The following is an 11,284-nucleotide window of genomic DNA, read 5'->3' on the forward strand; positions in this document are numbered from 1 at the left end:
AAGTGAGTCTCAGTAGGTTTGTTTGTTGTGTCAGGAGCGATTTAAGAAACTGCAAGTCGCTTCTGGTGTGAGAGAATTGGCCATCTGCAAGGACATTGCCCAGGGGACGCCTGGATGATTTGATGTTTTTATCATCCTTGTGGGAGGCTTCTCTCATGTCCCCACATGAGGAGCTGGAGCTGATAGAGGGAGCTCATCTGCCTCTCCCTGGATTCGAACCTGCGACCTGTCGGTCTTCAATAGGTGATGCTTGTTAACTGGCTCCATGCTGCACCCTAGCCCTGAGGCACCTGTTCGCCCAGCACCAGACCTGAGGCCAGAAGTCCAACAATACATTGTTTATTGAATAAAAATAAGGGGGGGAGGGAGTTATATCAAAAAAGGAGCAATCAGGATATAACTTGCAAAATACAAAATAAGCCAGAGTTCAATAAAAAGCTTTTCAAGAAAGCCAAGGAAACAGTACAGAAGCCAGAAATCCAAAAACATAGAAATAATCCAAGGTAATTCCAGAAACATGAATACAGGAAACTTTTCCAGTCCAAACTCTTTGAAGGTACATAGGCACAGGCAGGAACATGAAACAAGAATCTTGACATTACAAGAACCATGGACTTGAAAACTTGGTAACATGAACAGGAGACTGTTTCCCCTTTAGCAATGTTGTCTCCTCTGAAATGCTTGGAACCTAATCTAAGCTTGTCCAGGTTCCCATGAATTCATGTCTAAGACATCTGGATTTCATGGCCTTATCTTTGGAGGCACTGGGAAGACCTGGTCTATCTACTTTTCACTCCCTGTAGATCTAATCTACACTCCCTGGTGACCTCCTCACCCTCCCTGTCTTCTCAGATTCTCCCTGAATACATTCAGCCACTTCATTTTGAAACCCCTCATCCACAGAATCCTCTGGCTCTTGCCAGCCTACAACACTACCTATATATAAAAGGAAGGAAAATATTAAAAGCAAGTTGGGACTCCAGTCCATTCCGAACAGCTCAATGGCTGGACCCATGCATGGCTTACGCCAAGGCTGGACTCATGCAATGGAACAATATAGTTCTCAGATGTTTTGCTGCAGATCCAGTGTTCTTCTCTTGTGCACATCTTCTCTTGTGAACCTAAACAATAGTACAAGATTGAAATAAACTGTATTTGAAAGGATTTAAATGGCAGAAACTATAATCTCACACACGTGAATGGCAGGGCAATACTGATGTTATCTGCAACTGATTAAGAGGTAATAATAATAACAACAACAACAACATCATCAACAACAACAACAACCTTATTCTTATATCCCGCCACCATCTCTCCGAAGGGACTCGGGGCAGCTTACAGATGGGCACAATATAAAATACAACAAAATAAAAGACATGCACATATAAAACATCATGTAAATAAACAAAAGGCCTGATACTCCATGACATGTGAGTACACGTCTGGTTTCTGACCTCTGATCTTTCTTGCTGGACCCATGGTCATTCAAAGGCTGGGCTCAGGCGGTGACACACTGACAGCTCTCAGATGGTTTGCTGCAGATCCAGTGCTCTTCTCTTGAGCAGCTGGAGCTGGCGATAGCTTCGTGGTTCATATATGCACATCTTCCTCTTCCCTGAACTGTAGTCCTAAACAATAATACAACACTAAAATAAATAATATCTAAAAAATACCCCAATTTGCATCCCAAAATATAATCCACACAAGGCATCAGTGAGGCTGTCAGCAACTGATCAGAAACCCCCAAAATATTTTAGAAGGCCTGATATTATCTTGCTACAATATTGCACTCTGGTTTCTGACCTTCTTTTTTTTTTTCTTTCTGGAAGTACACAGAGAAAAGTCTCACCATTCATGGAAAATGGTACCATTGATCCATCTCCAAAGCTGCTCTGGATTATCCCTTTGCAAACCAATCCAATGGTCAGGAGGACTTTTGTAACGTAGGAGAAAATTCTTGAAAAGTAAAAAAAAAAAGAAAGAAAGAAAGAAAAAGAATTGCATTATCAACTCCAATTTGATTGATATATTTTACAAGAAACTAGAAAATGTAGAAATAAAATCACTTGATGAGATGCTGAAAGATGTCTAGAGCCAGATGTCAAACTAAAGAAATAAAAATAGGTTTTGAAAGAGCCACAATTTATCAAAATAACATCTTCCCAAGAGTTTTCACCAGAAAGCACAAGACCATAAAAAGCACAACCCTTAAAAAGTGTCCCATTTTTGTTCCTAGCAAGCAATTATGGACAATTCCCATTTCTCATCCAATTTGGATGAGAAATAGGGCTTTGCCTATCTAGATAATGTCAGCAATTACATGGTGGTTTTTTTTAAAAAAAAATAGTTTGGGGATCAATTTATCCCTGCCAGGCCTGCTACCATTTCTCATTTTTGTGATCTTGTGCCACCGCAATATCATGTAGAGAGATTCAGGATGGACCAGGCAAAAGAAAGAAAATGCCCTGAGTTGCCAGTTGTCCTAGTACAAAATGTGCACAACTTTCTATGTATGACAAAATGAAACAAAAAAAAAAAAAAGCAAGAACACATTTGAGTGAGGGACATAAAGAGGGCGATTGGTTCTTAGCCTTTTACCTTATGAGGAGTGGCTTAAAGAACTGGGCATGTTTAGCCTGCAGAAGAGAAGGCTAAGTGGAGACATGATGAGAGCCATGGATAAATATGTGAGGGGGAGTCATAGGGAGGAGGGAGCAGGCTTGTTTTCTGCTGCCCTGGAGACTAGGACACGGAACAATGGCTTCAAACTACAGGAAAGGAGATTCCACCTGAATACGAGGAAGAACTTCCTGACTGTAAAAAGTGCTGTTCATCAGTGGAACTCTCTGTCTTGGAATGTGGTGGAGGCTCCTTCTTTGGAGGCTTTCAAACAGAGGCTGGATGGCCATCTGTCGGTGGTGCTTTGAATGCGATTTTCCTTCTCCATGGCAGGGAGTTGGACAGGATGGCCCACAAAGTCTCTTCCAACTCTATGATCCTATGTGTGTAAATACCACTCCCCCTGCTCTTTGCACTATTGCTTTCCATCCACCAGGCAATTTTAGCATTTTTGTTAATGAATGAAGATGAAATCAAATGGTTGAATTCTTTCCTTCTGCTTTCACTTGCAGCTATTTGCTCTTCTGTTTTTGCTCCATTTTTTTTTAAAAAAAAACAGGAGAAATATATATCTAATGGCACTTATTAGGGGTTATAATTCCAAGGTGCAGACAGCTACACACCTATTTTTATAAGTTTTATACTAATTTATGCAATGCTTTTGAAATAATAATAATAATAATAATAATAATAATAATAATAATAATAATTCCAAGGTAATATTTTTTTTAAAAAAAGTGGTCATACTGTACTTTCCATTTATGAAAAAAAGAATTAAAAACATTTTTCAATATGGGTTAAGTATTCCTTATCTGAAATGCTTAGGACACAAATATTCTGGATTTCAGATTCTGGATTACCTGTATTTGCACATATGTACATAATGGGATTGGATGGAATTAAAATTTATACACAATGTATTTAATAATTCTGTATATGAAATAAAGTTTATGTAAACTGAATGATCAGAAAGCAAAGGCATCATGAGCTCATGGCATGTGGACCATTTTCCAGTATTTTGGATTTAGGAATTCTGGATAAAGGGAGCTCATGTATAATAAAAAAAAACAAAACCTTCCACACAAAACCTATTGATAAAATTGAAAAATAAGAGTTTGATTTTTGAAGCAAGGGATTCAAATTGCAGGGAAAGAGATTCTACCTAAACATTTGGGGAAATGTTTTGATGACAAAGTGTTTGATAATGAAACACATTGCCTCACATTGTGGTGGAGTCTCTTTCTTTGGAGGTTTTTAAATATAGGCTGGATGGTCACCTTTCAGGAGTGCTCTGATTGTTTTTTCTACATGGCAGGGGGTTGAATTGGATGGCCTTTTGAACACTCCAAGTCTTTGATTCTATAAGAATAATACAGTAATGGTTGTTACACCATGAACTGGGAAGCCCTGGCCCTTGAGTGGTCTAACTGAAGGTCAGCTGTGACCAACGGTGCTGTGGAATTTGAAGAGGTACAAATAGAGGGTGACAGGTAGAAACATGTCAAGAGGAAGGTGCATCAAGCCAACCCTTGTAGAGACCGCCTTCCATCTCAAAACCGATGTTGTCACTGATCAAGAACAGGTCTCTACAGTCACCTGTGGGCCCAATGCCAAGGCCCTATATTTGGAAGGCAATCATACCTTCCCATGAGGGATCACTGATGATGGTGATGACGACGACGACGAACTCCTGAACTTACCATTTCTTCTTGGGAATCAATCACAGCCAGAGAGGCATTGTGAGAGGAACAATAGAGACTACTCGATGCCCAGTTTCCTTCTTCCTCTGAAAAGTAGTAGCATTTTCTTTGGAACTCAATCCAGCCACTCGGACAACGATCACCAAGCAAGATAAAAAGAGCTTCTTCTCTTTTATCTCTTCGCACTAGTTTTAAAATTCATATGTATTATTGGTTAGGATTAACAATTTACAAACTGACATTCAACAATTCAACAGTTAATTAATTTATATTACACATATCAATAATAATATTTGCTTAATCTATATCACATTATTTTTCATCTGTTCTAACCTTCCACCCATTAGAGGGCAAATTTCCAGAGCGTCATTTGGCTCATTGTAATGTTTCAAAATTATAGTCACACATTACTGTAGAGTGCATCTTCTGCATCCACAAGGGATACATTCCAAGATACACACACAAACATGGTGGATACTTGAAACTGTGGATAGTAGAACACCTATATCTTGATTATATCTAGACTGTAAGCATACCATAGAATCACACTGGAGGAATGAGAGAGGCCCACAAACACTTCTACGAGAAGGGGATTTTTCTTTTGGAATGCGGAAACTATAGATATCAAATCAGTGGATAAAGGGGTTTACTTTACATAATACCAAAACCTATATGGAATAGTCTAAATGAGTTTTAGAATATCTCATGGGAACTATGATGGAAAGGCTGTAGCAATTCAAACTTGAGTAAGGTCATGTTAGGCAGAACAGAAATTTAATAAGGTCTGTGTAGCTCTTCACTCACCAGCTAATGCAATGAGAATGAGATTAAGAATCACGCTCCCAACCATAACACACAAAAGTGCTCTGTAATGTGCACTGGATGCCTTTTTAATCCTGAGGCACAAAGAGCTGGTCCAGGCAGACCCTAGAAAGACGTGGTAAAAAGTGTGAGATTTTTATCCAAAATAAATCTATTCTTCTTGCAAGAACCCAAAATAAGACATCAATGAAAGGATTTATGGGAAAGATGTATTTGTTTTACAATTGCAATTGTCAACCTTTTTTAAAAATGATCCTGCTTCTGTGTCTTTAAAAACCACAAACGACAAGATTTGGGTTCCAAGAAAGTCCAGGCAGGTATTCTTGGAAGAACATATAAGGGGTAAAGTGGCCATAGCTTTTCTGCGGGTTATTTGACCCTAGAATCCATATAACTGTTCATACAACTCGAGACCAATGCAGATATCCCTTTTAGCCTGGTTCCTTTTCATTTGAGATCTCTTCCCTATGCCATTAGAGGCCTCTTCTACACTGCCATATAAAATCCAGATTATCTGCTTTGAACTGGATTATATGGCAGTGTAAACTCATATAATCCAGTTCAAAGCAGATAATCTGGATTATATGGCAGTGTAGAAGGGGACTGAGTGGCCTTTAAAGAGCAACATCAGGGCAACTGATCCAAGCATGCCATGTCTCTTTGGCCACCATCTCTCCAGAAGATAATGCCTCTTCCTTCCCTCCTCCTCCTTCCTTTGCCTCCTTTCTGTTGTCCCCACCCTGTCCAAAAATTTGTCTCATTTCCATAACTCACCATCTTTAGAGTCTTCTTCCATTGAAAAAGATTCTTCTATTTTGATGTTTCCATTCATGATTCTGCCTTCTTTCTCAAGTGAATCCAAAGGACAACCAGCCTGCCACTCTTCTTTCCATTCATGGATTTCAACCATCTTTTTGGTTTCAGCCAAATTAATTTACAGATGTCAGGTAATTATTTTCACGTGATGTGATCAGAGAAAACACACCATAAGTACCATTTAATCATGCACTTTAGTCTCTGTCTTGATCCAGCCAAACTAGGCTGCCTGCATTGGGCAACTATGAAATAGAAAATGATCCTTGGGTCTCTTCTTATATTAGCAGCAATATTAAAAGTGCTGCTCCAGGTGCTAAAGTATCTGTCTGGCTTTGCAGCAACACACTTTCACCCTGAGCTCTGAATTCAGGACTGATCTGTGGAAAATAATTACACTGAAAAAATAGTGCCATGTTTCCAAATGGCTTAATAATTTTCTAAACAATTATTTCCATGCACAGGGGGGAAAGTTATCTTCTCATACTTAAGATGACAGCCATTAAATGGCTTCGTAGAGAGTACAACATCCACTTCCTTCGTTTATTAATAACTTTTGGAGACGCTGATACACCCAAAGAATTATATGCACTTAGGCCCGCCCTACAAGAATGGGAAATTAAAGGAAGGTGTTTCAAAATCTAGCTGTGCGTCCCCTCTTGTGTAGGTCTCTGGCAATTCCCCAGGAAAATCAAACTTTTAATAGGCCAGAGAGAATCTTAGTAGTTGCCCCCAGACTCAAAATATGGATCCAGTCCAGAAAATGGTACCCACTACCCCCAGAGACTAGGTAACAAGGAACATTTCCCAGCCACTCAAGTCTCAAGGAAAATGCCTCACAACTGACAGCAGAGCCCAACTTCCTCCAACTTAACCCAATGGTCCCACTAGGTAGATATGAGCAAGCAGCCCCACAGCTCCTGAACCTAAGGAAAGAATCATTAGAGCTCTTCTCCCATGACATTTATGATTCTGTCCTATTATACTTAAGAGAATCATGAGAAGAACTTGGTGGGAGCCAAGCAATGCTATACTGAGTAACCCAGAAAGAACTTCAGAGTAAACTCCCCCAATTTCCTATCTCCCAGACCAATAGTCTCCTTCCCTTTTCCTCCCAATCCAATAGACTTCTATCCCCCATTCCTCGGCCCAATACCACCCCCAATCCCCCAACCTCTATATAAAAAGCCTCCTGCCCTCTGCCCCCAGCCTTTTAGCCCACCACCCCCTACACCTCAGCCTAATGGCCCCTTTCCCCTTTTCCCCCAGTTAAATATCCCCTTGTCCCCCTCCCGCCAGTCTAATAGCTCCCTATACCTTACCCCCCAACCCTATAGCCCCCTCCCCCCTCTCCCTCAGTCCAACAGCCCTCCTCCTCCTACCCACCAGGCCAATAGCTTTCCTCCCCCTACCCTACAGCCCAATAGCCCCTCACTCTCTCTCCTTATACCCCAGAGTAATAGCCCCCTTCCCTTTACCCCTCAACCCAAGAGCCCCCCATTTCCTATTCCCCAGTCCAACAGCCTTTGTTCCCTGGTCCCTCAGTCCAACAGCAATGCTGTACCACAGCCTAAGGACAGGAAGAGAGATCAGACAGAGGATGAGAGGAGTTCAACTGGCCAGGGGGCGCTATATAAACAATATTGGTGAGAGGGAGATGCGGGGGGAAAAGGAGATCAAATGTGTTAATTCTGCCTAGGGAATGTGAGGGGGAATTGGTAGTTTCAAAACACCTTCCAAAACTGTCTCCTGACATGGTGAATTTGGGTAACCAGGATGGCGGTCCCTCTGGGTTAAGGATGGTGCTGTACTCCGCGGCAGTGAAGGCTGCTAGTAAATCTCACATTGTGGCCAACATTGCATCCATGAGAAATTATCCAGCTGAGCTGTTTCAAATGGTCAGAGGTTTGTTGAACCCCACCACCTATGACGGGGTCCCTGGCCCTTTGACAGTTCGCTGTGAGGCATTTGTGCAGTTCTTCATGGATAAAGTCACTCTGATTTGCTCTGACCTGGACGCCACAGTTACTGCAGTCTCTGAAGATGTAGCGAGAGCACCTGCCTATCTGGTTTTAATGAATTCATGTCAATTTGTGCAACCCAAGGACGTTGACAAGATTCTTGGAGAGGCAAGGGTGAACACATGCATCCTGGACCCCTGCCCATCCTGGCTGATAAAGGAAGCCAGAGGAGGTTTGGCAGAGTGGGTCAAGGTGGGGGTGAATGCCTCCCTTCGGGAGGGCAAAATTCCAGTGAGCCTAAAAGAGGCTGTGATAAAACCACTGTCGAAAAAGCCGTCACTGCATCCAACCGATTTGAACAACTTTCGGCCAGTTTCCAATCTCCCCTTTTTGGACAAAGTCTTGGAAAGTGTGGTTGCCTCGCAGCTCCAGGGGTTCTTGGACAAACCCAACTATCTGGATCTGTCACTGTCTGGTTTCAGACTGGGACATGGAACTGAGACAGCCTTGGTTGCCTTAGTGGATGATCTCCGCAGAGAGCTTGATGGGGGAGTGTGCCTTTGTTGGTTCTTCTGGACCTCTCAGCAGCCTTCAGCACTGTAGACCACGGTATCCTTCTAGGGCACCTTGTGGGGATGGGTCTTGGAGGTCCTGTTCTGCAGTAGCTCCAGTCCTTCCTGGCGGGCCATTCCCAGAAGGTGTTGCTGGAGGACTCCTGCTCAGCCCCACAGCCATTGTCCTGTGGGGTCCCGCAGGGCTCAGTATTGTCCCCCATGTTGTTTAACATCTACATCAGTGGTTCTCAACCTGGGGTCCCCAAATGTTTTTGGCCTTCAACTCCCAGAAATCCTAACAGCTGGTAAACTGGCTGGGATTTCTGGGAGTTGTAGGCCAAAGATATCTGGGGACCCCAGGCTGAGAACCACTAATCTACATGAAGCCGCTGGGTGAGATCATCCGGAGTTTTGGAGTTCGATGCCATCTGTACGCAGATGACGTCCAACTCTATCACTCATTTCCACCAGATGCTAAGGAGGCTGTCGAAGTCCTGAACTGGTGCCTGGCTGCAGTGACAGTCTGGATGAGGGCGATCAAATTCGAAGTGCTGGCTTTGGCCTATAAAGTCCTAAACGGCAATGTCCAATCTCGATAAAATAGTGAAGAGTTTAAAAGAGCACCAAACAACATTATAATAAAAAAAACATCTGGCTTCCCCTGGGCAACATCCTTACAGACAGCCAATTCTTTCATGCCAGAAGCAACTTGCAGTTTCTCAAGTCGCTCCTGATACACAAAAATACTATCATCATCATTGTATTTATTTATACTATGCTTTTCTCTCTTGATCGAGACCCAAAATGACACACAGCTTTAAAAACAATGCAATTTAAAATCTGCAAAACACACCATCAAAAGCAAGACTGCAACAGCCAGTTCGTTTTCCCCCAGAAAAAAAGAGGGGCGGCGCCTCTTTGGGAGAGACCTGCTGTGCCCTCACTCAGGAGCAAACTCCAGTCGCTCAAGAGGTGAGTGCTCCCTCTTCCCCCTTTCACTTCGTCCTCCCCAAGCTTAGAAAGCATCATGCTTCACTGATATACCTGTCTGTGTTCATGGAGATCTCCGGCTGGGGAGCGGCAGTCAGTTGCAAAGTCGAGTTGTAGCTCTCGAAAGGGAAAGCAAAAGAAGCGCTTTGAGAAGAAAGCGGAGCTTGTTCCCCCCACGTGCCTTCCTGGGGCATCAATAGCAAAAGCGGAGGTGTCAACCCACTTATTTAAGGGAACGCTTTCGAGAGCTACAACTCGACTTTGCAACTGACTGCCGCTCCCCAGCCGGTGGTTTTTTTCAGGGGGGGGGGGGGGGTTGGGGGGGCTGAGTTTCGGGGGAGGGGGGCTGAGTCTGAGTGAAAGAGGGCCTAGCCTAGCAAACCTTTTGTATCGTTAGTCCAATACCCCCATACATATGGGATATATTGAGCATGGTGATCACAAAAGGGCAGATCACAATACACCAGGATTTTGATTCGGGGGGAGGGGGGGGGGTTGATTCGGGGGGGGGGGGGCTGAGTCTGAGTGAAAGAGGGTCTAGCCTAGCAAACCTTTTGTATCATTACCCCAATACCCCCATACATATGAGATATATTGAGCATGGTGATCAGATCATAATATAAATAAACATAACAGTTTAAATCATGTACCAGTAAGGCCTTTTTGCAAACCATTATGAGAATTTCGGGGGGAGGGGGGTGTATAGCAGTTTGAGTGCTGGAGGAGAGGTGCGTTTACTGTAGAACGAATGCAGTCTGACACCACTTATCTGCCAGGGCTCCCTGCTAGGGAGTTATAGTTTCCTAATATTTTTAGAATCTGCTAAAATCTTCTGGTGCCAAAAGTAGGCCCACACTTTCCATTGAAATACTAATACATTTATATTTGTTAAAATTGTTCTTAATTTTAATTATTGTATTGTTTTAAAATGTTTTTTGCACTACAAATAAGGTATTTGCAGTGTGCATAGGAATTCATTCATGTTTTTTTCGGATTATAATCTGGCCCACCAACAGTTTGAGGGACTGTGACCTGGCCCTCTGTTTAAAAAGTTTGTGGACCCCTGGTTTAAATCATCCACTGAAACTCTCTGAGGATTCTTCCTGACAGGCCCTATCTCTCGGGATCTTATCCCAGGTTTTCTGCTTTAAACTGGATTATAAGAGTCCATACTGCCAGATAATCTGGAATAAACAGAAAACCTGGGATCAGATCCAGGGATATAGGGCCTGTCTGGAAGGGCCCTGAGTGACCTTAAACAAGCCATACTCTCTCAACCTCCAAGAAAAGCCATGGCAAACTTTTATACTAGGAATGGGCAAACTTTGACCTGTCAGGTTTTTTGGACTAACAGCCAATAGTCTGTTAGGAATTATAGGAGTTGAAGTCCAAAACACCTGGAGGGCCGAAGTTTGCCCATGCCTATTCTAGACAAATCTTGCCAGGAAAACCCAGTGATAGGGTTGCTGTAAGTTGGAAACAACTTAAAAGCCCACAACAAGGCCAGAGAAACTTTATTTCAATAGATTCTGTGGATTTTTGCTGTTTTTTAAAAATGTAGGTGGTGTTATAAGATGGATAGGCCACTGTAAATCAATTGTAGCTGTTGAAACTAGTGCTTTCTTTCTGACCTTCAGCTTGCAGTGTTCAAGTCTTCTACAAAGGGCATTGCTCTATCATAGAAATTTCATAGGTGTATCTTGTCTTCTGACCAGATATATCAGGATGCTGGGCCCATCCTTGCACTGCCTTTGTATCACTTTTATGATTCTAAAAAGTAGACAGAGCTCCCTGTCGGCCGTCACCACCCCCAGATCCTTCAAGG

The 11,284-nt window shown here is 42.7% G+C and overlaps 1 protein-coding gene across 1 annotated transcript; it reads right to left on the minus strand.

Moving 5' to 3' along the window:
- Positions 1 to 323: 323 nt before the first annotated feature.
- LOC132765661 (C-type lectin domain family 2 member B-like) lies at positions 324 to 7,087 on the minus strand. Its single transcript, XM_067463343.1, has 6 exons — positions 5,916 to 7,087; positions 5,124 to 5,246; positions 4,320 to 4,504; positions 1,850 to 1,956; positions 1,455 to 1,628; positions 324 to 1,121 (listed from the first exon to the last, which is right to left on the minus strand). Exons 1-5 carry the CDS (start codon positions 6,049 to 6,051, stop codon positions 1,499 to 1,501), a joined length of 681 nt encoding a protein of 226 aa, XP_067319444.1. The 5' UTR covers positions 6,052 to 7,087; the 3' UTR covers positions 324 to 1,121; positions 1,455 to 1,498.
- Between the last annotated feature and the right edge of the window lie 4,197 nt (positions 7,088 to 11,284).

The sequence above is a fragment of the Anolis sagrei genome, chromosome 2 (assembly GCF_037176765.1).
Source record: "Anolis sagrei isolate rAnoSag1 chromosome 2, rAnoSag1.mat, whole genome shotgun sequence".
Taxonomy (NCBI): domain Eukaryota; kingdom Metazoa; phylum Chordata; class Lepidosauria; order Squamata; family Dactyloidae; genus Anolis; species Anolis sagrei.